The sequence below is a fragment of the Podarcis liolepis genome (assembly GCF_965112155.1).
Source record: "Podarcis liolepis genome assembly, chromosome: 7".
NCBI classification, from domain to species: Eukaryota; Metazoa; Chordata; class Lepidosauria; order Squamata; family Lacertidae; genus Podarcis; species Podarcis liolepis.
This window is the reverse complement of record NC_139561.1, coordinates 82211119-82238174: the sequence shown is the minus strand read 5'-3', so window position 1 is coordinate 82238174 and position 27056 is coordinate 82211119. Positions and strand designations below refer to the sequence as shown.

The 27056-nt window shown below is 49.0% G+C and overlaps 1 protein-coding gene across 4 annotated transcripts in view; it reads left to right on the top strand.

The window, feature by feature from the left end:
- The window catches only part of LOC310712455 (guanylate-binding protein 1-like), a 28355-nt gene extending 5775 nt beyond the window's left edge, over positions 1 to 22580 (top strand). For all 4 annotated transcript variants that reach the window (XM_083515527.1, XM_083515528.1, XM_083515529.1 and 1 more), the window contains 8 exons: positions 3278 to 3387; positions 4997 to 5196; positions 5766 to 6008; positions 7797 to 8080; positions 10225 to 10437; positions 11851 to 11953; positions 13342 to 13535; positions 21927 to 22580. In XM_083515527.1, coding sequence (XP_083371653.1) covers positions 3278 to 3387; positions 4997 to 5196; positions 5766 to 6008; positions 7797 to 8080; positions 10225 to 10437; positions 11851 to 11953; positions 13342 to 13535; positions 21927 to 22130 — 1551 coding nt within the window. In that variant the 3' untranslated portion in view covers positions 22131 to 22580. The remainder of the gene's footprint in view (positions 1 to 3277; positions 3388 to 4996; positions 5197 to 5765; positions 6009 to 7796; positions 8081 to 10224; positions 10438 to 11850; positions 11954 to 13341; positions 13536 to 21926) is intronic.
- The last annotated feature ends 4476 nt before the right edge of the window (positions 22581 to 27056 follow it).

Here is a 27056-nt window from a genome sequence, read left to right as displayed (position 1 = left end):
GAATCACCATTTCCTGCTGCTGCTGCTCCTGCTTCCTCTTCTTCCTCAGTATCATTTATACCATCAGTATCTTGGAAAACAGCAACCCCATTCCAATTTACAGTTTGTATCATGCTTCTGGTAATATGAAATTTGCCAGTTGCTGGTATGTAAATTCTGTACGCCCCCTGCTGGTAGCCCATTAATTTTCCCTGAACACTACGCTCACCCAATTTCTGCTTAGCAGGATAATGCATAATTACATCTGAACCCCAAATGCATAGGTATTTCAGATTAGGGCGTTTTTTTAAACAGCTTCTCATAGGGGGTGACATCTAAACCAGAATGATAACAGCGATTTCTAACATAACAAAAGGCATTAAGCGCTTCGGCCCAAAAGACTTTGGGCAGATTAGCATCGTGCAGATAAGTTTTAACCCCTGCCTGCAGGTCACGCTGCACAACTTCAACAAGCCCATTTTGCCAGGGACTTCGGGGGCAAGATAACTCATGAGTAGTCCCCTGCGCTTCCAGGAATTTCTCAAAATCCTCAGAAACAAATTCCCCGCCCCGGTCAGAAAACAGGTTCTTAATAGGTTTGTTAAAGTGCGTTTTTACCCAGTTGCAAAAAACCTTGTACTTCTCAAATGCTTGGGACTTCTCAGCTATTGCATAAGTCCAACAATATCTACTATACTGGTCTATCAGAGTAAGCCAGTACTTAGAACCTCCTAATGATGGTGGGAGTGGCCCAACTAAATCACAATGTACACGCTCAAATGGCTCAGTTACTTTCCTATCTGAGCACCTACCCTTGCGTGCAACCTTAATCTTATTCTTGCAACAGGATAGACATTGCATAAAGAATTTACATGGTTTTAAGTCGAGGCCATTGACAATATTCTTTGTCTTAATTACATCAGCAAAATTCAGGTGTCCCAGAATTCTGTGCGCCACGTGGATACACCCAGAATGTGGCCTTACATTCCTCAACCCCTGGCTTAACTGTGCTGCTCTGCAATTTATAGGCGATTGGGAGTAGGTGCGAAAATACAGTCTATATAAACCATCAGATTCCCGGGCATACAATAGACGTTTGTCCCCCTCGAAAAACTCACACATAGACTTTAAGAAACGCACAGTTATGCCTTGACGGGCAAAGCACCTTACTGATAATAAATTGTCCATTGACGGGCAGTAAATGCAGTTCGCTATTGTAATGTTTAAAGAGTCAAGTTTAACAGTACCCCTGCCAAGCGACTGCAAGACTTGTGAATTGGCTAAATTTACATTACCAATTTCCTCTTCGAAAGAAATAAACAAGCTTCGATCGTTGCAGATATGCTGAGATGCAACTGAGTCGATAACAAAAGACTTCCACTTGGCATCTTTAATTCTTTTACGATCTTTAGTCCGAGCGTGAAAAGCTCGCGGCTCGTTTCTGTCTTTACGGTACGATGTCGGCTGCTGGGCTGACGACCGTGACTGATGAACAGAAACAGGCTTGGGAGTACTTTGCTTTCTTTTGGATCTGCAGTCCCTTGCAAAATGTCCTTGCTTATTGCAGAACCAACAACGCTTTGCAGCTTTAAATGCAGTTGTATCACCACAGGTTTGCATATGGCGTTCCTCATTCTTTCTGGAAAAAGGAGTGCTTATGGCACAAGCCTCCCTTCTATCCAACTCGCCCATTAATCTTGCCGTTACCCCTTCCACAGTTAATTGTGCTGGTGGAACGGCAGATATCTGGCTAGCTATACCATCAAAGTCCTCATTAAGGGAACAAAGGATGATAAAAACATACTGAATATCAGGTATCTCCATGTCCCTTCGAATTAACTCGCCGCGTATTGCCTCCAGACGTCTCAAGTGTGCTGCCAAATCACCACCAGGCTGCAACTTCGTCTGGTACAACTGCTTGAAAAAGGTCAATGCAGACGCTGACTCTTTTCTAACATGCACTGCTGCAAGACTGTCCCACATTTCTTTGGCAGTTTTCTTATTTCTTATATAGACTACTTGCTGGTCGCTGACTGCCAAATTAATTATCGCCCTGGCTTTCGCATCTCCTTTCGACCAAGCATTAGTTACAGGGTCAGGAGGGTCATCAGTTACATAGGTCCATACTTCTCTAGAGGTCAAAAGCGCCTCCACCCGAAAAGACCATAAACTATAGTTCTCATCTGTTAGCTGTGGGAAGACCAGAGCCTTCTCAGCTTCAGGAACCCGGTCAACCATTCTGGATATCTTCCAGACCCACAAAAACTACGCTAACAGGAGAAGGAGTTTTCAAACCTTTCTCAGAGTCCAAAAATATGCAGTCATCCACTCAGCAGCTGGGCCCATAACCAAAGATGTTGGCTTTTTTGCAGTATGGTAGCGCTGCAGAGAGCTTGCTGGGGTGACCATGCATTAAAAAGAAAGGACTCAAAAATAACTTAAAGAAGGTTTTAATAAGAAAAACAAAAACTCCATTAACACTAAATACATCAACAAACCAGACCCAACCACCAACCCATCCCCCAGGGTAATGGGAGAGCTAGGTGCTGCTCCTTATATACTCTACCCAAATGCTGGCACGCCTTAATCAAATACAACTCAGCAGCACCTGCTATGTTTCACAGCTGTAAAGCTGGGTCTCGTTATCTTGCTCTGGCCCTTGCTCCGGCCCCTTAAAGACATACACATGGAGTGGAACAATGATGAACCTTTACATTTAAAGAAACCATTCAACAGAGTGGTGCAGTCCTGGAAATTCTACCGATCATTATTTCTGGCTCTGCCCACCACTGGCAGCATGTACCCTGGCTAGCTTTCGCCGTGGTTCAGCAGGTTTAACCACTCTTACCTTGTGTGCTAGAATTTACTCTTTATATTAACTGAAAGTTTAAATTCTCAGGATACTGAGTTCCTGTGCCCCATCACCAAATTCTGGTACAAGCCACTTTGGAGGCTGTGTGACAGGCTGAGTGTCATGGATGTAAAAAAACCTCCTAAACATACAGTAAACACATCTGTTTGGTGCTTGTGGGGTAGTTGCCAACAGTTAGGCAATATGCCTCTGCAGGGCTTCCAAGTGCAGTCTAAGATGCTGCAAGCAAGTTATGATCTGCATTCGTTTCCAATAATTCCTTAACCTGGTGCAACAGGAGCAGCGGAAAAGCAACAACACAAACCTCGAAGCAGCTATCTCTGCACATGCAGCTCCCAGAGGAAAGAGTGCAGCTGGCAATGGGGCATTGGGATCTTGGGTGATGGACTCTTGGGATGTCCTAGAAAGGCCCATTTTATGTTTCAGGGAAACACACAGAACGACTCGTGGATCTTTGCCCTGGCCATTCTGCTCAGCAGCACCCTGGTGTACAACAGCATAGGCACCATTGACCAAAATGCGCTGGAGAACCTGCAGTATCCTTTTGGGGCATCAGAAATCCCAGCTGGACTTGTGTGTTTGGCCTGGAGGATCTAGGAGGAGGCAGTTGTAGGTTGTCCCCCTAGGAGTTTCACTCCATGAGAGACAGATCTCTTGATGCAGAAGCAGGTAGGATGAACTCTCCTGGTCTGAGACTCCATGATGCTTAGAGTGGTCTGCATGATGCTGAGGAACTATGGGGTGGTGCAGGAGGAAACACAGAGGGGATGCAGCCGATAGAAGAGGCAGGCAATCTCCCAGGATCGGAAGGTGGGTGAGGAGCTCATTGGGACACGTTGTGAGGGGGGTGGATCAGTGATTACAGCCGCAAACTGAGAACCTTCAGAGACATGTTTTTATAGCTGCCAACGTTTACCTTTTTTAAAGGGAAATTCCCTTATTCCGAATAGGATTCCTCGCAAGAAAAGGGGAAAGTTGACAGCTATACATGTTTTACAGATATGGGCGGGGGGCAGGCAGGAACTCCAGAAGGCATAAAATCAGGAATAGGCCTTAAGGTGTAAAACCGAGAGGTGTCAGCCCCTTGCCACAAAACACTGTCCAAATTACAATTGCGATATGTCGTCTGTCTGTAGTGTAAATCTCTGCTCAAAAGCCCTATCATTATTGCCAGCTAGCCCACAACTGCAGGTTCAAACAGGTTCATCGTTTGGCTGAATTCAGGTCCAACGCCCCAAACCAGCCCTGGAATTATTTTCCTTAGCACTCCCCAGTTATGTCACTGAGCTGACAAAAAAAGATTAGAGCAAAAGCTGTAGGTGTCGTCTTTGGGTTCAGAATCAAATGGAATGAACTCTCCTGGTCTGTCTCGGAACAAATAGAACCATAGAATCGTAGAATTGTAGAGTTGGAAGGGACCCTGAGGATCATCTAAGCCTGTGTTCCCCAACCTTGGGCCTCCAGCTGTTTTTGGACTACAACTCCCATCATCCCTCGCTAGCAAGATCAGTGGTCAAGGATGATGGGAATTGTAGTCCAAAAACAGCTGGAGGCCCAAGGTTGGGGAACACTGATCTAAGCCAGCCCCCTGCAATGCAGGAATATATAGCTGTCACATACAGGGATCGAACCTGCAACCTTGGAGTTATCAGCACCACACACTGACCAACTGAGCTGCTCAGGAACTGGGTGAAGGGCAAAGAAACATAGAGAGACATAGCTGATGGGCAGGATAGGCAAACCCCAAGGATCAGGTGCTGGGTGAGGAGCTCATTGAGACACAGTGTGAGAGTTGGGAACCCCCGAGGACATGTCTTACTGAGAGGTGGAAGGAGTAGGGGAGCTAGGAATCCTAGAAGGGGTGGAGTCAGGAATTGACCTAAGGGTGTATAATAAGAGCTGTCAGCAGGGCATAAGGCCACGATGTTAAAATAAGTCCCTTGCCACAAAGCTCTCCCCAAATCACAACTGCAAGATGTGGTCAGTCTGTAGTGTAGAAAATCTTGCTGCACCTGCTAGGAGGTCATCTCATTCTCCAGCCACTACTGCATCTACAGACAGGTCTAGCCAGTTCATGATTTGGCTGAAGTTCATATTGCAAATCCCCAGACCAGCCCTGGAAGTGTTTTCCTTAGCGCTCCCCAGCTATGTCACTGAGCTGACAAAAAAGATTAAGGCAAAAGCTTCCCCTGGGGAAGATACAGAGGAGGAGAACTCTGCCGAATTTATCCGTTTCTTCCCAGACTTCATCTGGGCAGTGCGGGATTTCACACTACAACTGAAGATAGATGGACAGCCCATCACGGAGGACGGGTACCTGGAGGAGGCATTGAGACTGCAGAAAGGTACAATAACTGCAAAAAGATAAAGCAGCGTCTGAGATGGGGAGGGAAAGCTGGGGCTTGTTAACAGCCTAGAGGACACTGTTAATTTCGAGGCATACAACTGATGTAAAGAATAAAGGGCCTAAAATTCAAGTGGGTGCATATGACCAGTCATGTACCCATTGAGGGCCAAATAGGTTTAACAAGTGTCCCCATGCTACTTGCCTGATGGAGCACACATATGGGTACATCACAACAATACATCAAAACTGCATACTGCCAAGTGTGCCATGTTGCTTGTGCATTTGGGCTGGGCCTCCTGAAACCCCTCTGACCTCGATGCCTTGCCCAATAATCTCACATATACATGTGTACATGCTCAAAAGCGTCATTTATACCATCACATTTGCAGTGCTGAGACAGAGAGCAATATCCTAACTCAGCTTACAGTAATTCCTGGGTCCTCAGAGGTTGAGTCAGCATGGAAACTTGAATGTGTATAGGTAACAAAATAAGTTTTCCCCACTGTGGAGATGAATGGCATGTTTTCTGTTAACGAATCGTCTTGTGTGTTCACACTTCTTCCTTAGGTGACACTGAGCAAATCCAGAAGTTCAACATGCCCAAGTCATGTATCCGCAAATTCTTTCCGTCACGGAAATGTTTCACGTTTGACCGTCCAGCTAGCAGGAAGAATTTGCATCAGCTAGAGCATCTGGAAGAAGATGATTTGGAGGAAGATTTCTTGGAGCCGGTGGGCCGTTTCTGCCAACACATCTGGGAGACATCGCGACCCAAGACAGTTCCCGGAGGCCAAGTTGTGACAGGGAGAAGTAAGGAACGCTTTTGCAAGTTTGTAGGTTGGGACAGGTAGCAGTCGGAAACCATTTCAATAGGAGCCATTTCACACTCTTCCGTTGTCTCTCGAGATGGGTGGATGCCAACCAATAAAAACCAATAATTGGCCATTGTACAGAACACCTCAGAACTCTCCAGGTGTTGACAGTACACCTAACACACCTTAGTGCTAGTCAGTGACCTCTGATGCACTTTGGACTTGAGACGTAGATACTTTTGCCCAGTGTAGTTCTGATGGTACTACAGTCGTACCTTGTTTTTCAAATGCCTTGTGACACGAAAGTTTTGGCACCTGAACGCCGCAAACCCAGAAATGAGTGTTCCGGTTTGCGAACTTTTTTTGTAAGCCGAACATCCAACGTGGCTTTCACGGCTTCCAATTGAGTGCAGGAAGATCCTGCAGCCAATTGGAAGCTGTGCCTTGGTTTTTGAACGTTTTCAGAAGTCAAATGGACTTCCGGAATGGATTCCGTTTGAGAACCAAGGTATGGCTGTAATAACAAGTCTCAAACTGGGAACTTCATTGGTGGAACCTTTTCCCCTCTGTCAGCAGAGCAGCTTGTGGATGTTGTGATGTCTGCTGCATAGCAGCGCCACCATTCTAGTTGGTTTAGCGCGAAGGGTGTTACTCCAACCAGCCCATTAGGGATCAGGTGACATCAGAAACCAATAGGGTCCCACTTGGCTGTAGAAAATGGTTGGTTCTGCCCTGACTCCTCAGTTGGAGCAGGTGCAGACTAAGGACTTGCCCAAGGCAGAGCAAAATGTGGATTTGCACATGCTGTCTCCCCATTAATCTAGGAGTGTTCACATGACATATTCTCTTGTCTCAGTGTTCCCCTTATCTCCCACTTTCCCTTCTTTAAAGTACAAGTTTTTTTGAACCTGGCCATTTCATAATTTCCAAGGATCAACTGTGCCCTGCATTTAAAAGGGGAAATTGTCAGTGTTTGAAAAAGAAAAGGTTCTGGCCTCCTTTCTACTCCTTTGCCTAGTCCTCAGACCTTGGTTGGCACAAAAGAGTCTTTGAGAAAGAGTATTCTTGCAGAGTATTGCTGCTTTTATTCTTAAAAAGTCTTCTTCTCCAACCACGACCGACAGCTTTTTACACACACCAAACGCAACCAGCTTTCTACCATCCAACCAACCCACACTAACATTGACCGCTCTCTATATATACAGGTACAATTTGGTTAAAAGTTGCATGAGTCATTGTAGGCCACTGACTCATGCTGACTTAGTTCTTTTAGCATTAAAGAAATAGCGGCCAATTTTTAGCCGTGACAGAAATGTCCAGGACAACAAATGCCCCTACTTTAATGGGGAGACAGGTAAGTAAGTGCAAATCCACATTTTGCTCCGGTGTGGCCAGGACCTCAGTTGCATGTAAACAACTCACCTGATTGCTGAGTTGTGGGAGAGAGCAAGGGAGGAAGGCAAACAAGAGTAACTGGGAGGATGTATGTGTTGGATTTCTACCAAGATCCCTCCCTCCTTTTTCAGCCAAGTGCTATCTACATGTATTCAAGTTATTTCCTGCAGCCATAAGGGACAGAATCTTTCTTTTGTAAATAGAAAATGGGTAGCCACTATGCCTTTTTTATTACGTGCAATATAACTGTTTTCTGCTCTCACTTGGTGAATCTGCAGCTACAGCAGAATACTTGATGCAGACAAACAACTCATGGGTGTTTGGGGCCTGAAATTACTCTTTCAGTGCAAGGAGGTTAGTTCTGTGGCTTCACTGATCCTTCCCTCTTCAGTGCTTGAGAAGTTATTGAAGATCTACGTTGATGCTATCAACAGTGGGGATGTGCCGTGCTTGGAGAACGCAGTGCTGGCCCTGTCTGAGATTGAGAACGCAGCTGCTGTGCACGAGGCCGTTTCCGGTTACGAAGCGCTGATGGGGAAGCAGTTGGCGTTGCCCACAGACACGGTGGATGAGCTGCTGGCTGTGCATGCCGAGTGTGAAAAGGAAGCCAACGCTGTCTTCATGGCCCGTGCCTTTGGCATCGCGCAGGTTAAAAAATTCCAGGAGGATCTTGAGGTATATGCGGTTTCATTTGTGCCTTGTCAATTGTCTCTGCCAGTGTGGCTGGAAACCGAACTTAGGGTCATTTTTTAAAAGTTCCTTCCCTGCTCCTCAGTCTGTTTCACAGGCCCGAAAAAAGGCCTCAAGAATGCTGAAATGTAGACAAATGTAGGTCCTCTGCCCCCACAGATGCACTCCATCTGCACCATACATTTGAAGCAGTTTCATATCACTTTAAACAGTCATGGCATCCCCCTAAGAATTCTGCGCGCTGTAGTTTTTTCAACCACCGTGGAAACTGTAGCTCTCTGATGGGGAATAGGGATCTCCTAACCAGGGCTGGCCGAGACATTTTGGCACTCGAGGCAAACCACAAAATGGCGCCCCCACCTCCTGAAGATCTACATCAGGAACAAGACGGGTGGGGAGAATAAACATCTACGTCAGGCTCTGCAGCCCGTGTGGATTTTGCCATCTGAGGCAGTCGCCTCCCCTTGCCTCACAGGCTGGCTGGCCAGGTCTCTCTTAACAATTCTCCAAACCAACTGCAGCTCCCCAAATTCATGTGAGTCCTATAGCACTTTAAATGTGCAGTGCAAATGGGGTCATGGAACCAGAAACATTCTCAGTGGTCAGAGAGGAAACCCACAAGGAAGAGAATGCAATTAAAAACTGAACTTTGGAGAAGGGCTGGACCACCAGAATAGAGCACCTGCTTTGCATGCAAAAGGTCCCGGGTTCATTCCCCCGCATCTCCAGGCATTTGTGATATGAAAAAAGATCACACTTAGTAAAGCTTATTTAGACAAAATCCTGTTGCATAGCTATAGACGTCATGGCTAGCAGGGCCTTCCATAGCGTACTTATTTATTGGGTTTATATTCCGCCTTTTCTTCCAAGGTGGTTTAAAACACCAAAGCAAATAAAAACAGTAAAGGTAAAGGACCCATGACAGTTAAGTCCAGTCACAGACGACTCTGGGGTTGCGGCGCTCATCTCGCTTTGCTGGCCGAGGGAGCCAGCGTTTGTCCGAGGAAGTTGTTCCAGGTCATGTGGCCAGCATGACTAAGCCGCTTCTGGCGCAACGGAACACCGAAATCAGAGCAGGACACGGAAACGCTGTTTACCTTCCTGCCGGAGTGGTACCTATTTATCTACCAGGGCCGTCTTAAGCATACCTGGCGCCATGGTGCAAAGATCCCTCCGGTGCCCCACCCCACCCCCCGTTTCCCAGAGTTGTTGACCTTTTCCAAGCCTCTGCAGGGATCATTCTCCTCCCGTGGAGGCTTGGGAAGGAAGCTGCACATCCGCCAGCCATATGGTTGATGGGGCGCAGCTGGCAGGTGTGCAGGAGGGAAAGGGGAGGCCGCCGGCAAAGCCGTGCAGCTCCCCCACTCGCTGGGGTGCCCCTGAGAGGCGAGCGCCCTGGCACAGTGCGCCAGTAAGCCCAATGGGAAAGACGGCTCTGTTATCTACTTGCACTTTTTGGCGTGCTTCCGAACTGCTAGGTTGGCAGGAGCTGGGACTGAGCAACGGGAGCTCACCTTGTCACGGGAATTCGAACCGCCGACCTTCTGATCGGCAAGTCTAAGAGGCTCAGTGGTTTAGACCACAGCGCCACCTGCACTATATTAAAAGAAGACTGACAAGAGTCCTCTCATGCTAACTGGGAGCTGATGGTATGTGCACTTCCTGGCTTGGGCTCCTTCACTTCTGCCTGAAACTTAAATGGTTTTCTCAGAGTCTCTTTGTCCAAAATGGAGACCGTTTTATGTTGTCCCCAGGCAGCGACAGACATTGAAATGCAGGCCAAGTTACCTCAAGTCATTTACTTACATAGCCTAGAGAATGCTGCATTAAGCTAGCAGCAAGCGGCACATTTTCCAAGTGAAAACGAATATATGTGCATCTCCCAATAGACAGGTGGTTGAAAATGGCAAGGGGGCCTGGCTCTGAACTCAAGGAAAGATGTGGTTGGACAAATAATAAAACTGACGTCCAGCACAAGCAGTTCCAGTTCGACTGAAATTTGTGCTGTTGATTGTATGTAGGCCTTGATATGCCTTTCCCCCTGCAACAGGGTACAGAACGGGGCAAGTTCCCCCTCGTTGTTAACACACCATCTTTCCGCTGGTTTTGTTTTCGCTTTGTTCTGGCAGCTTCAGCTGAAGCAGAAAAAGGAAGAATTATGCGAGAGAAACAAACAGGTGTCCTTTGACCGCTGCAACCATGTGCTGGTGGAGCTTTACCGGAAGCTGGAAGCTGGAGTCCACATAGGAATTTATTCTGCTCCTGGTGGCTACCAGCGTTATCTAGAGAACTGGAACGAAATGGTGGAGGAATACCGTTCGGTACCCTGTAAAGGAATTCAGGTAGGTACTTGGAAGTACCTGAGCCAACTTTTCCTCAGCATCCAAAGATTCAGGATTCTGGTGCAGATGGAGGGTAGAAGCAGACTGTAGACCAGAGGTGAGGAGCTTCAGGCCAAGGGGGCCAACTGTGACCATCCAGGCTTCTCCTTCTGGTCCTCTGGACTCTCCCCAGGCTACAGCTCCTTAGCCATACCCTCTATGTCCAGGTCACAGCCCTCACTAGCCTTACTTGAGGGTTTCTGCCTTGCTGGAACGTGCCCCTGAACTTTCATAATGTGTCTTGCTTACCTGTATGGAGGACAGAAGGGTGTGTGTGTTTGTGCGTAAAACTAGCATATTGAACAAACTAGCATATTACACATGTTGCTCCTCCCACTTTTACCTGTGGCTCCACCTGCCACTAGCAAGCACCTCTCAGAAGTTTCCTAGTAGGGAAGGGGGTATCAGTCGGGGGGGGGGGCAGGGCGGGAAGGATTGCCGCCCTTACTGTAGATGTAAACTGCAATCCAATGCACGTTTACTTGGGAGCAAGCCCCACTGAATTAAATACGATTTGATTCAGAGTAAGTATCCCACGGATTGCACTGTAAAATCAGTTTAAGAGGCGTTCCTTCATTGCAAGCTATGTGATAGGGATTACAGATCACTAACATCCATTTCTCAGCATCTCACCCTAACTACTATTATTCAGTTATTTGCTACATTAATACACCAAGTTTTTTGTTGTTGTCTTTAATCCCTGCATGTACGGTATTTTTCGCTCTATAGGACGCACTTTTCCCCCTCCAAAAATTAAGGGGAAATGTGTGTGCGTCCTATAGAGTGAATGCAGGCTGCGTGGCTAAGCCCAAAGCCAGAACACGGAGATGGAGCGATGCGCAGCGCTCCGTCTCGCTGTTCTAGCTTGGGGTTAGCTGCGCAAAGCCTTCGCAAGGCAGCGAGGTGCCTTCACCCCGCTGCCCTGTGGAGGCTACAAAGGCTGTACGAAGGTGGGGGAAGGCTGCAACGCTTCCCCCCCACCGCCAGCCCCACAAGCTCGGGGGGCAGTGGGAAGGTGGCGTGCCACCTTTGCGCTGCTCCCTGACTTGGTCTTTGGGGCTGGCGGTGGGGGAAGGCAGCACTCCCCCCCCCCGCCAGCCCCAAAGAGCAGGTCGAAAGGAACCCAAAGCCTCCGGAGCCCAGCGGAAACTCCCGCTGGGCACCGGAGGCTTCGGGTGAACGCACCTTGAACGCATAGAACGCACCTTATTTTAGAGGGGGAGAACAAGAAATCCCCCCCTGTTCTCCCCCTCCTATGGTCCGTTGCGTCCTATGGTCTGGTGCGTCCTATAGAGCGAAAAATACGGTAATCTGCTTTGACTTTCCCCCATCTTTGCATTCAATTAATAACCTTTGCTTCCGATCCTTTATCAGGCAGACTGTGCTCTTGAAGAATTCCTGAAATCCAAGGAGACTGTGGCAAAATCTCTCCTTCAAATGGACCGCGCCTTGACTGCCCAAGAGAAGGAACTTGAAGGTGCAGAACTGGAGGAGGGGACTTTGCACATCATAAATTATATGTTATTGTTCTGGCCTGCTCTGGTAGGGCTCTCAGCTCCTAGCAAAGCAGGTTATATTATTGTAACAGGTGTGGTGTTGTCACATTGAGCAGCATAAAACCCCAAAAGCACTGGGTGAAAGGGAGATGTCTGTGATCTTAAAGGGCGCTTGTCTTGTTGTGTAGCCAGAGGCTCTTATGGCTTGGGGTAGGAGGAGTGATCAAGGGATACCCTGAGAGAGAGTATTTTAATTCTGAAGTGTCCCTGGGAAAGGCGTATATTTTGGTCTGGAAGGACCTGATACAGTGGTACCTTGGGTTTTCAAACTTAATCCATTCCGGAAGTCCGTTCCAAAACCAAGGTGCACTTTCCCATAGAAAGTAATGCAAAATGGATTAATCCATTTCAGACTTTTAAAAACAACCCCTAAAACAGCAATTTAATATGAATTTTACTATCTAACGAGACCATTGATCCATAAAATGAAAGCAATAAACAATGTACTGTACCATAAAATAAATGAGACAGTATTGTAGACGATAAAAATTAAAATAATTTTTTTCTCTTACCTGCACTTATTATAGACATTGTTTGGATGGCGGACTTTTATCCATTTCCACAGTCAATCAGTCAGTCAGTCAGTCAATCTGTCTGTCTGTCTGTCTGTCTGTCTGTCTGTCTGTCTGTCTGTCTGTCTATCAGTAGCTGAACTGGGTTCCATACAGCCACAAAACAAATAAACCGAAAAAGCCTCAAAAACAGAAACGCAAAATAAATAGCAAAAACAAAAGCGCCAAGGTACCTTGGTTCTTGAACTTAACCTGTTCTGGAAGTCCGTTTGACTTCCAAAATGTACGAAAACCAAGACGTGGCTTCTGATTGGTGCAGGCTCCCTGGAAACAATAACCAACAGCTGCATCAGACATTCGGTTTCCGAAAAACATATGAAAACTTACTTCTGGGTTTTCGGCGTTTGGGAACCAAAGCATTTGAGAAGCAAGGCGTTTGAGAACCAAGGTACCACTGTAAAGAAAATGGAGATCCTTCATCCAGATTGCCTTCAAAGTTTTAAAGAGTATTAAATATAAGACATGTAAAATCTTGGGTACATAAGAGATGCCTAAAAGATAACAATGGAGGCAGCCTGATGAATATGTCCAGGGAATGTCTTCTCAAGTCTGGATGCCACCACAAAGCAGGCCCTGTCCCCACCTCAGCTTGGAAGTTGGAAACACTCAAAGAGTGAAGACTGTAAAACCAGCCAAGTTCATAGGGTAGCAGGGGGTGGTCCTCCGGATTATGCTCTTTCAATGCTTTCCTGTCTGCCAGCAGCTCAGGTTGTCTCTTTTTCTTCGCTGGCCCCCAGCCCAGCGCGCTCAGGTCGAAGCAACCCAGCTGCAGCAGACGCTGTTGGAGCAGGAGCAGGCCAGACTAAAGCAAATGATGGAGGATGAGAAGCGAAGCCACGATGAACAGCTCCAGCTGTTGAAGGAGAAGATGGAGAAAGAGAAGAAGTTGATGGAAGAGGAAACAGACAGGATGATAGAGCAGAAACTCAAGGTAAACAGAGCTGAGCCGGATGCAGATGCTCGCTCACTGCAGTATATAATCTTTAGGTCAGGGGTGGGGAGCTTGTGGTTGGGTCCAGCTCTCATCAGCACAAGCCAGCATGGCCAGTGCTCAGGGGCCAACAAGGTCTGGAGGGTCATATTTTCCCAGTTCCTGTTTTGGGGCATCTTATTAAGATGGTGCTTGGGAGCGGAACCCTTCCCTCCACTCAGAGCCAAATCTATTCACCCCTACCCTTCTCAGTGACTCCCCACCAGTCATTTATTTACCCTAAGATATCCTCACCCTCTCAGTGCAGGTCACATGTTGTTTAGGTAAAGCTTGTGTCAGGGGTTCAGGAGCAGAGGCACAGGAAAGGGAGGAAACAGAGAGCGAGGGGGAGGAATCCGAAGGAAATATGAGCGATGACAGCGGCCCGAGATCTCTGAGTCTTTCCAGTGAATCGGAAGATTCACAGAAAGGGGCGTCAGTGGTCAGAGCAAGGGGGGCGCCTAGGGGGACACCCCAGGAAGAAGGGACCAGAGGGGACTCAGAGAGCAGCAGTTGGAAATCGGGACCAGCTTCCCCACCAGAGCGCAGTAGGGGGGAGGGGTCCCAGGTATCGGGATCAGGCGGCTCGCCGCAAGCGGGAGGGCATGAGTCAGGATTGGCCACACCTCCATCGGGGAGCGAGGAAACGGTCAAGAGGAAGGTTGAAGGCTGGGCGCGCGCGCCAAGTTCAAATGCACAGGAAGGCGGCACAGTAAGCAGCCCGGATAGGGAGCCAGGTCCTAAAGCCCGCCGCAAGGAGGGAGAAGAGTCCGGGGGGTCAGCGTCAGAAGAGTCCAGGAAGGAAGAGACCACGGGGGGCAGAGGGACCCAGAGGAGGAAGGAAAGACGGAAGAGGTGGAGTAAGGCTAGAGTATTAAGTTGGTGTACAGGAGGCGGAGACTCAGACGGAGCTTCGCCGGTCTAGCTTCTAAGACGTAGAGCTGCGCGCTGCGGCTTGGAAATGGAAACTGTAACTCAATAAAGACTTTTGTACAGTACTGCCGGCTAGCGTGGTCCTCTGTGAGCTGGGACCTGGAAGCAGCTCTGACAGTAAGCTCCGTCTCCCTTTTGCACCAAAAGCCTCGCAGCGTGAGTGGGCGCAGCGAGGGGTGAAGATTGGTGCTTCGCGAGCTCACGAAAGTCGGACGAGATGAATACTGAACAGCAGATAGCAGCCCTGCAAAATGCAGTGACACAACTAAACGCCGAGATACTCGCATCCAGGAAGAGGGAGGAGGAAGCAGCTGCCGCCTACAAGGATCTCCAAGTCAGGTTGGAAGTGCTTACAAAGCAGGGGCAACCGGGACCCAAATCGGAGGGAATTGGGCTGGGGAGAAGAGGAGGCAGCCTTGTATCTCATTTCGATGGGAATTTACAGCAGTACCCCAACTTCCGAGCAGATGTGCAGTTTGCGCTGCAACTGCTGGACAAAGACTTTAGAGATGAGCAAGAGAAGGTGGGGTTTATTCTATCCCATTTGCATGGAGATGCTAAAGCGTGGCTGCGCAATCTGTGGAGAGATAAGGATCCGGCGCTCTGAAGTGCGGATGCCTTCATTAAAGCGATGGATTCGTGTTTTTTATCAAATATAGACGTTGATATCGCCAGAAAAGAGATACATGGGCTGAAACAAGGGAGGGCCAGTGTGAGGCAGTATCATTCCCGCTTTTTTGCACTGGTCAGTGCCCTGGAATGGGACAAAGATTCAGCTCCAGTCAGAGACCTTTTCTGGGAAGGGTTGAACAGTGCCGTAAAAGACGAAATTGCGAGGGGGGAGAGACCCCGGAGCACTCAGGAGATCGTTCAGAGGGCGCTGACGATTGGGGTGCGTCTAGAAGAACGTCCATGGAACAGAGACGAAGGGCGTGGAGGACGCGAGTTGGCAAGAGCGCCTTCCTTCTTTCCCAGGGATGCAGCGCGTGCGCACTCCACGCCTCCGCCAGGAGGAGGAGGGGAACCTATGGAGGTTGGAGGTGCCAGGGCTCAGTCAGCAACCAGAGCCCTAGCACCGGGAGCAGTCAAAGCGAAGCCTCCTAGAGGGAACAGGAAGTGCTACCTCTGTGACAGTCCTCAGCACATGGCGAAAGAGTGTCCCCAGAGGCTCCACAAGCACACTGCAGCCTCCGCGACGGTAACAGAAGCAACTCAGCAGAGAGAACCACAGCAGGGAAACGACGGAGTCTGGCTGGAAACAGAGGCACTGGGGCCCAGCCAGACAAGTCAGTGAAGCAGTCCCCAGAGATTTTGCAGCCCACAGACCCCCTCCCGCCCAAACCAGTAGTGCAGCTCACCGCATCGCTCCAGCTACCCAATGGACTCACAATGGAAGTGCCAATTACCATTGACTCTGGTAGCAACGCGGACTTTATAGGACAGGATTTCATCGAGCAGCACAATATAACGCTACTGCCAGCCACGCTGCCCCTGAAGGTTGTCACGGTGGATGGCAGGGAATTGCTAGGGGGGCAGGTGGTGAAGCAAACGCCACCGATGGTGATGCAAATTGGAAATCACAGGGAAGTCATCAGCTTTAATGTCACACCAACTGTCGGACACGCCTGTAGTATTGGGCATGAGTTGGCTGGACAGGCACAGTCCAACGTTGGCTTGGTACCAGCGGCAACTAACTTTCGGCTCCTCTTACTGTGCAGAACACTGCATCCTGCCCAGACCGGAGGGGGACGACGAGGACCACAGCTGCAATTAGGCACGCTGCAAGCAGTGCCCCACAAGTACGCAGAATTTTTGGAGGTTTTCTGCGAGAAGGAGGCGGACAAGCTACCTCCCCACAGGCCCTATGACTGCAAGATTGACCTCCTGCCAGGGGCGACGCTGCCGACAGGGAAACTGTATTCCATGTCTGAAGATGAGCTACAGGAACTCAGGGAGTTCATAGATCATAATTTGGAGCGCGGGTTCATCCGGGAGTCCAAGGCAGTGGGGGGGCAGTCCCGTATTCTTTGTGAAGAAAAAGGACACGCCCCAAAAAAGACTTGTGGTGGACTATAGAATTTTGAACTCGAAAACCAAGCCCACGGCTTTCCCCATGCCCAAGATCGACGACCTCCTCGCGACGGTGCGCAAAGGACGCGTGTTCACCAAGTTGGACCTGCGAGGGGCGTACAACCTTATTCGCATACGGGAGGGCGACGAGTGGAAGACAGCCATGTTCACGCCCCTGGGCACCTACGAATACAGAGTTATGCCATTTGGATTACAAAATGGCTCCCACTGTTTTCAAGCTTTCATGCATCACGTGTTAGCGGGGCTCCTCTACAAGAAGTGTGTCTGCTTCCTGGACGACATCCTGATATTTTCAGAATCGCAGGAGGTTCACGACAGAGACGTCAAGGAAGTTCTGCAAAGACTACAGGAGCATAGACTGTACGCCAAGCTGGAGAAGTGCCAGTTCGACATGACGGAGGTGGATTTCCTGGGCTACAAATTGTCGGACAAGGGGCTCGCCATGGACAGCGCCAAGGTTCGCGCAGTGTTGGACTGGAAGAGCCCGCGCAACCGGAAGGAGGTCCAGCGGTTTGTCGGCTTTGCTAACTTCTATCGCAAGTTCATCAAGGGGTTCGCGATGCAGACGGCGGCCATTACCGACACGCTCAGCTCCAAGAAGAAGAAGTTCATCTGGACGGAGCAGGCGGAGCAGTCCTTTCGGAAACTCAAGCGTCTCTTCTCGTCCGAAGAGCAGCTACTGCATGTAAATCCCAGCAAACCGATGAGGGTTGAAACAGACGCCTCAGACAGGGCCGTGGGAGCAGTCCTGTTGCAGCAAGACCCGCATGGGGATTGGAGGCCGTGCGCCTTCTACTCCAGGAAGCTCAGCAAGTCGGAGCAGAACTACACCATCTGGGACAGGGAGTTGCTTGCCATTCATGCAGCATTCAAGGCGTGGAGGCACTTCCTGATCGGAGCCAAACACACAGTGCAGGTCCGCACGGACCATAAGAATCTGGAGTACTGGCGCACGGCGAGGTTCCTGAACCAGAGGCACATACGTTGGGCGGAGTTCTTTGCGGACTTCGACTTCAGGATAGAGTACGTCCCAGGTGACAACAACGTCATGGCGGATGCACTGTCCAGGAAGCCGCAATACCTCGAGGAGACGACGCCAGTGGCGGCCAAGCACATTTTCGCACCAGAAGCGTGGGCGTGCGCTTCGGCAACCGTAGACCTGGATGCTGTACGTCGCGCGCTGCAGGAAGACTCCTTCGCACGAGCGAAGATGGAGGAGGTGCACAGGGGCACGGCGAAGGGCGACGAGTTCCAGATACACGAAGGGTTGCTCATCTGCAAAGGGGCCCTCTACGTGCCAGGAGACGAACTCCGCGCTAAGGTACTGCAGCAGTTGCACGACGCACCCACCGCCGGGCACTTTGGCACAGAGAAGACGATAGAATTAGTCGCCAGAGACTTCTGGTGGCCCAAGATGCGGGGGGAAGTCGCGGATTACGTCGCGAGGTGCGACATCTGCCAGAGGGCTAAGCCAGTGCATAAAACGCCGGCGGGACTGCTGGAACCGCTGCAAACTCCGCTCGAACCGTGGGAGAGGGTGGCCCTGGACTTTGTCACGGATCTGCCCAGCTCGAGGGGCAAGACAGCAGTGCTAGTGGTGGTGGACTTGTTAACCAAAATGGCACATTTCATTCCGTGTGCGAAGGTGGCCACGGCGGAACAGACCGCCAAACTGTTCATAGATCACGTGTTCAAGGTTCACGGTCTGCCACGGTCTATACTGTCCGACCGGGGGCGACAGTTCACCTCAAACTTCTGGCAGAAGCTGATGGGCATCCTGAACGTCAAGATCAACCTAGCGTCGGCGAGACACCCGCAGACCAACGGACAAGCAGAGCGGGTCAATGCCATCATGCAGCAGTACCTGAGATGTTACGCAAATCAGCAGCCTGCAATGTGGGTGGACTACCTGCCACTCGCCGAGTTCGCCTACAACAACACGAAGCACGTGTCCACGGGGGTGACGCCGTTCTTCGCCAACAATGGGAGGCATCCCAGAATCTTCCCGGGATTAGAGAGAGTGGGGGAGGGGGAGCCACAGGCAGCGGACGCCTTCGCGTCAGAGTTGCAGGAGGTCCACGAACAGCTTCGAAGGCAGTTAGAGCTAGCTAAGCACGCATACAAACTGCAGGCTGACAGACACAGGAGGGTTGGGGAAGAAATACAGGTGGGAGACTAGGTTTGGTTGGCAGCCCAGGCAGTGCCGGCCAGATTGTTAGCGAAAAAGAAGTTCGGACATAAGCAGCTAGGGCCCTACCAAGTCGAGGCACAGGTCAATCCGGTGGCTTTCCGGCTGACACTTCCGGAGGGATCCAGGATGCATCCGGTATTCCATAGATCAGTGCTCACTCCCTACAAGGCACCTCACAGATTTCAGGAGCCAGGGACGGCACCGAGCCCGCTCAGGGAAAGGACCACGCAGGGGGGGGGTCGCCAGAGGGGGAGCCCATCAACGAGGTCACAGAGATTTTAGACTCAAGATGGGGGGAAGAGGGAGTAGAATACCTTCTCGCCAGAGAGGGCACCCCAGCCAGTGCCAACAGCTGGGTGCCGGGCTACGCTTTGGAGGAACCTCTGCTCAAAGACGAGTTTCATGCCCTCTTCCCACACAGGCCCATGCCAGCCGAGTTTTTCAACGACTGGCTTTTCACACCCACGCTTTCAGCCAGCACATTCCAGGGGTTCGACTCGGACGAGGAACCGACACTGGACACACGTTCCCCGGAGGGGTCACCCTCGGGATCTGCCTCAGAACCCTCGTATTGGTGGGATGATCGACCAGAGGAGCAGTGGCGCAGGAAGTGGATGGAGGGTCCCGGGCGAGCAACGTACCCAGAAGAGACCGAGGGAGTGACGGACATGGACGTGTTCGGGGAGGACCTTGGGTTCGAGCACGGCGGCACAGAGATGGAAGCAGAGGAGATCGACGTCGGCGAGTGCAAGGAGGAAGAGCCGGACTTATCCAGTTGGATGTACGCCACGGGAAACGAACTGTATCCGGCACTCACCCCCATAACAACGGAGCACCCAGCACCCACACCTGAAGGAGGGGAGGGGGGAAGGGGGGCTTCGAGGGGGGGATGGATGTCGGGTTCAGGAGCAGAGGCACAGGAAAGGGAGGAAACAGAGAGCGAGGGGGAGGAATCCAAAGGAAATATGAGCGATGACAGCGGCCCGAGATCTCTGAGTCTTTCCAGTGAATCGGAAGATTCACAGAAAGGGGCGCCAGTGGTCAGAGCAAGGGGGGCGCCTAGGGGGACACCCCAGGAAGAAGGGACCAGAGGGGACTCAGAGAGCAGCAGTTGGAAATCGGGACCAGCTTCCCCACCAGAGCGCAGTAGGGGGGAGGGGTCCCAGGTATCGGGATCAGGCGGCTCGCCGCAAGCGAGAGGGCATGAGTCAGGATTGGCCACACCTCCATCGGGAAGCGAGGAAACGGTCAAGAGGAAGGTTGAAGGCTGGGCGCGCGCGCCAAGTTCAAATGCACAGGAAGGCGGCACAGTAAGCAGCCCGGATAGGGAGCCAGGTCCTAAAGCCCGCCGCAAGGAGGGAGAAGAGTCCGGGGGGTCAGCGTCAGAAGAGTCCAGGAAGGAAGAGACCACGGGGGGCAGAGGGACCCAGAGGAGGAAGGAAAGACGGAAGAGGTGGAGTAAGGCTAGAGTATTAAGTTGGTGTACAGGAGGCGGAGACCCAGACGGAGCTTCGCCGGTCTAGCTTCTAAGACGTAGAGCTGCGCGCTGCAGCTTGGAAATGGAAACTGTAACTCAATAAAGACTTTTGTACAGTACTGCCGGCTAGCGTGGTCCTCTGTGAGCTGGGACCTGGAAGCAGCTCTGACAGCTTGGATCCAACTCATGTAGTGCTTCTTCACAAATCCCTGTCTAATAATAATAATAATTTATTTGCTGGTATACCCCGCTCTCCCCAGCCAACACCAGGTATAAAAACAATTGATTAAAATACAAAATTCAGCCTCATTTCAGTAGAAACTCAAATAAAAAACTTTTTGGGGATGAAAACGTCAAATCTTCACCAAGGCCAACTATCCAGACTGGTCCTATGTGGGCCGGAAAAATCCAGGGAAGTCCCCAAATAAGAGTTCCATCACAGAAGGAGAAAGGAAAAAGGAAAGAGGGGGAGGGGATCAAGATGATTCCAAGCCAAAGGCCAGGCGGAACAACTCTGTGTTACAGGCCCTGCAGAAAGAAATCAGATCCTGCAGGGCCCTGGTCTCATGAGGCAGAGCGTTCCACCAGGCTGGAGCCAGTGTTGAGAAGGCCCTGGCTGAGGCTAATCTGACTTCCTTAGGGCCCGGGACCTCTAGGGTGTTGCTATTTTTGGACCTTAAGGTCCTCCGCAGGGCATACTGGGAGAGGCAGGCATACCGGGAGTATGTTTATTATTATTAAGTTGATTTAAGTAGCTTTGAAAGGGAGGGGAGGTTGAAAAGTCCACCCGACAGCTCCCAGAGTCTTTTACTGATATAAGTTGGCAGATATTTTCATAGGTTGAGCCTTTTTATCAGGGTAATTTTGTCACTAGAGCTCCTACTCACACAGCAGAGACTCAGTTGAGACTTGACCCGGCACCATCTTCCATTATTATTATTATTATTATTATTATTATTATTATTATTATTATTATTATTATTATTGAAAACCAATTCTAACTTGGAGACAGTCTATTTTCAGGTTGTGTACACACAACATCTTATTCTAGAATTGATGGAGACTGATTCCTTGTTTTTTATACATAGTCAACAAACAATCTGCACATTTTTATCCCTGATAAGTGTTTCTTGAGAAACCGCTGCAATTCCAAAAACAAAAGCTCATTGCAGATTGATTATGTGCTACCCCCCAGTGTGTCCACCCAAAAACAGACGTAAATGGTCCCAGCCATGGGGCGTATGTTGGTGTGTGTATCTATAGCTGCTCAATGACATTGTGGGTGAGCGTGTTTCAAGATCGCACTCAGTACTTTCGTCCTTCATTCTGCTGGGGCATGTGAAGTAGCCACACTGACCCTTGTGCATGGTAGGATCTAGAATCAATCTGGATTGAAAGCAGCATGTTGAGGATGAGCATAAACAATTCTAGATTGAGCAAAACAACATTTTTTGTGCTATGAACAGCTGGGTGTGTACGCAGCCTCAAAGGGTGCCTCTCATTTGGCAGCATGCTGGGAAAATGTACATTCTCATATCCAGCTAGTGTAGTGGACATTCTGCTCCAGTCCTGGACTTATTCTATCCTGTGTCTGTAATTTTCTGCCCTCGCTCTTCGATTCTTAGTTGAACGAGTCTCTGTGTGCTCCTTACCTTTCCAGGAACACAAGTTGCTGCTGAAAGAAGGAATTCAGAGGATGGCAAGGAAGATGGAGAGTGAAATCCAACATCTCAAGGAAGAAAAGAAAAGCTGGGAACAGGTGTTGTCTCTAGTGGAAAATTTGATCCCAGTTGTGTCATCTTTGGTGACGCACAGTGTGTATCTTGCAACAGTTTCTCGAACTTGGAGCACGCCAAAGAAATAGTTCCAGCGTGGGGGGTGGGATTAGAGCAGATTGCAAGGTTGCATTTGAATGTATTATTAGATGCATTTGCACAAATCAGGAAGCATGAGAGCTGTATCTATACACCTTTAAAGCACATTCAAACCATGTTCTTTCCCTCAAAGAATTCTGGGCACTGTAGTCACAGAGTTAAAAATTCCCAACAATTCTAAACAAACTACAGTCCCCAGAATTCTTTGAGGGGGTAAATGTGCTTCCAGTGTGCTTTAAAAGTATAGTGTGTGTGCAGTGTTAGTCTTTTGTCCACTGACATTTACTTAGAATAAAGATTATGCAGGGAAATGTATTCTGGGTGGGTCTCCTAAGAGAAAGCCAGCTATTAGCTTGTGTGTGTATGTTTTTGGAACATGGTTGTGAATGCCAAAATGTGAAGTAATGTTACATTTTTAACATATTAAGTCTGAGCTTCACAACTTGGAACCCCTGCTCTGGAGTTCCTTTGTGCAGAACTAAAAATAGGATAGGCTATTTCTAGAAAGAAAACAAGCCGGCCTTGCATTGCCCTCTAGTGGGCAGAGACGAGATGGTGATTGTCTACATAAAGTGTGTCTACTTAAATACAGTGGTACCTCGGGTTAAGTACTTAATTCGTCCCAGAGGTCCTTTCTTAACCTGAAACTGTTCTTAACCTGAAGCACCACTTTAGCTAATGGGGACTCCTGTTGCTGCTGCACCGCCACTGCACGATTTCTGTTCACACCCTGAAGCAAAGTTCTTAACCTGAAGCACTATTTCTGGGTTAGTGGAGTCTGTAACCTGAAGCGTCTGTAACCTGAAGTGTCTGTAACCCGAGGTACCACTGTATCAAGGATCACACCTTCACACCTAAAGCCAAAATTGTGTATAGTCAAAACACATTGGGTTCAATGGCAGGTGGGATTGCCAAAGTCATTTCCCTCCGAGCCCCACCCCCTTAAAAAATAAAAATCCACACACATAAAGCTGAATGCACACAAGTTAAGTTTGCATAAGTAGCGGTCTTGCTGTATTTGACTCAAGCAGCCTTCAACCAACCTGATCCCCTCCTGATGTTTTGGGACTACAACTCCCATCATCCATGACTATTGGCTATACCAGCTGGTGGGAGTTGTGGTTCGCAACATCTGGACGGCACCATCTCTGGGATGGTTGGTTTAGGAGCATCTACAATGATTATCACCTTGACCTAGTGCATTGTTGTTAAATTTGATACCTTCTTTCTCCCTTCCTCATCTTCTGCAGCCAGGCACAACTTAAACTGATTCCCTTCTGGAATCCATGGTGCGCAAGAAATCAGCTCTGAAATATATGCAGTAGCAGAACATGCTCAGAGCCAGTTTCCCTCTGTGCTGCGCAACAACACCCTGCTGCATGTATCCAGGGTTCAATCTTTGCCCCTGTGGTGGGTGGATGTGCTGGAATTGCAGCCTGCAGTGCTGATGAGCTGGGTTTATCCACATGAGAGTAAAATGTGAATTTGCACCGGCATTTCTCTCCAATAAGGGACATGGGTGGCACTGTGGGTTAAACCACAGAGCCTAGGACTTGCCAATCAGAAGGTCGGCGGTTTGAATCCCCGTGACGGGGTGAGCTCCCATTGCTCAGACCCTGCTCCTGCCAACCTAGCAGTTCGAAAGCACATCAAAGTGCAAGTAGATACCGTATTTTTCGTCCTATAGGGCGCACCGGCCCATAGGACGCACCACGGTTTTTTGGGGGGGAAATGAATAAAAAAAAATTATCGCCCCCCCCGCCACAGCTGCCGCCCCAAGCCTTGCGCACACCAGCCCGAAGCACGGGGCACCCTCCGGAGGGCTCCGCGTGCTTGCAGGCCGCCGCCCCAAGCCGGGCGCGCGAGGCTTGCAGACACTCCCCTGAAGCCGGGCGCGCCCGGCAGGACCTCCTGCCAGGCGCGCAAGTCTTGGAGACACCCAAAGCATGGGGAGCCCTCCGGAGGGCTCCCCGTGCTTCGGGCAACAGGCTGCCGCCCCAAGCCTCGTGCGCGCTCGGCGGGACCTTCTGCTGGGCCCGCAAGGCTTGCGGACACTCGCCGGGGCTGCAGGCTGCTGCCCACAAGCCTTGTGAGCCCGCGGGAACTCCCGTCGGGCTTGCAAGGCTTGCGAATAGCTTCCTGAAGCCTGGAGAGCGAGAGGGGTCAGTGCGCACCGATGCCTCTCACTCTCCTGGCTTCAGCGAGAGCCTGCATTCTCCCCATAGGACGCACACACATTTCCCCTCCATTTTTGGAGGGGGAAAAGTGCGTCCTATGGGGCGAAAAATACAGTACATAGGTACCGCTCTGGCGGGAAAGTAAATGGCGTTTCTGTGCGCTGCTCTGGTTTGCCAGAAGCTGCTTAGTCCTGCTGGCCACATGACCCGGAAGCTGTACGCCGGCTCCCTCGGCCAATAAAGCGAGATGAGCACCGCAACCCCAGAGTCGGCCACGACTGGACCTAATGGTCAGGGGTCCCTTTACTCTCCAATAACATAGGATTGCCCACATGACATCTTTCCCTATCCCAGTGTTGCTCTGGATCTTTCCCCTTTTAAATATGGGTGGTTTTTTAAAAAATTGTTGGAAAGTCCAAAAAGGCTAGGATTGAAAACCTCCACATTTAAAATGGAGGTTTGGGACAACACTGGGATGAGGTCCACATTTTGCCCTGGGGTGGACAAGCCCTCTTTCTCAAAAGAGGGGGAGCACCTGTGTGATTACTGGTTGCTACCAGAGGTTTGCGGGGTGGGGGTGGGGCGGGGAGAGGCAGTTTGGGCTGGTTGCTACAAGCCTCTTTAAATATGCATTGAGGCTGCTCCTACCTAGTGCAGCAGTGGCAGCTGGAACTTTTACTGTATATGCACATTAATCGCCATATAGGTACATGCCAAATTACATAACACATTCCTTTAAAAAAAAAAAAACATTTTCAAAGTTTTAAAAAGTAAAAAACAATTTTAATGCACACACTCTTACACATGTTTACATTAAACCATAGTCTATGTCAATACTTTTATGGGGTTCCCTGAACCCCCGGACTTCCCTCTACCCCTCCCTTGGCTTCCAAAATTTATCTTCCTTTTTTAACTGCATCTAAATGCATTTATTTTTGAGTTATGGTGTTGGAGGAGGCTCTTGAGAGTCCCATGGACTGCAAGAAGATCAAACCTCTCCATTCTTAAGGAAATCAGCCCTGAGTGCTCACTGGAAGGACAGGTCCTGAAGCTGAGGCTCCAATACTTTGGCCACCTCATGAGAAGAGAAGACTCCCTGGAAAAGACCCTGATGTTGGGAAAGATGGAGGGCACAAGGAGAAGGGGACGACAGAGGACGAGATGGTTGGACAGTGTTCTCGAAGCTACCAGCATGAGTTTGACCAAACTGCGGGAGGCAGTGGAAGATAGGAGTGCCTGGGGTACTCTGATCCATGGGGTCACGAAGAGTCGGACACGACTAAACGAATAAAAAACAACAAAATGCATTTATCCAAAGTATTATATTTCATTTTTATCCTTTGTTGTTCTAAATCACAAATGCTATGTCAATCCTGCTAACATTTTTAAATTTTTACAGTGTTCTTTAATATAGTCTATAAAGTTATGCCATTCTCTGTTACAGTGAGGGGGGAAGGTATTTGATCCCCTGCTAAATTTGTCCGTTTGCCCTCTGACGAAGAACTGAGCAGTCCATAATTTTAATGGTAGGTTTATTGTAGCTGTGAGAGACAGAATAACAACAGGAAAACCCCCAGAAACCCAGAAGACAAAAGTCAGAGATTGATGTGCATTATAATGAGTGAAATAAGTATTGTTCCCTTTGCAAATTTAGCAGGGGATCAAATACTTTTTCTTGTCACTGTAAATCTGTTACCCTCTTGGTGCCTGATCTTCCCTGTCAGCCTTACTGTCTCCGCATAGTCCATCATCTTCATTATCCGTTCTTCTTTCGATGGGGCTCTTTCTTCTTTCCATCACCGGACAAATAGCATTCTTGCTGCTGTCGTCACATACATAGACAGCACTTTCTTATCCTTTGGTAACTCTTCTCATATTATACCTAGTAAAAAGGCCTCTGGTTTTTTTAACAAAAGTTATTTTAAACATTTTTTCCAGTTCATTATAAATCATTTCCCAGAAGGCCTTAGCTATTTTACAGATCCACCACATATGATGAAATGTACCAACATATGTTGGTCGAGTTCTTATACATTTTTGCTAGTCTTGTAGGAGTCAAATACCATCTATACATCATTTTCATTTAATTATCTTTCAACGTACAGCAGGCTATAAATTTTAAATCCTCATTCCATTATTGTATATTATATTATATCCCACATCTCTTGCCCAGTGTATCATTACAGATGTTACTTCCTCATCTTTTGTTTCCCATTCCAGCACAATTTATACATATTTGACAGAAAATAACTCTTTCATTATTTTCCAACAATTCTTTCTGCATTATCAAAAGTTCTTTACCAAAACTGACTCCTTTATCCAACCTGAAAATCATTTAATTGATGATATAGGAGCCAATCAGTTAACAGATGTCTTATGTCTTCAAACTTTTTTTACTTTTAATTGATTTTCCTCCTCAGTTAGCAACTCTCTATACTTTGCCCATTCTTTTTCCATACTTATTTTTTTAACTGACAATGCTTCTAATGGTATACTTTCCAAGGGGTTTTCTGCCATTATTACCAGGTCGCCCGCAACACAAAACACATTCCATGTAAGTAGAATTCATTCCTCAAGAGCATTTGGAATATTGAAACAAGCACAGAGTATAGTAGCTTGCTTGTTAGCAGGAACAAACTGTTACCTATCTTACCTGTTTTGAATCATCTGCCTGGACCGAGAATTTGCTTCTGGACCCGGTTCTTGCTTTTAAAGCCATCAATGGCTTTAGGGGCTCTG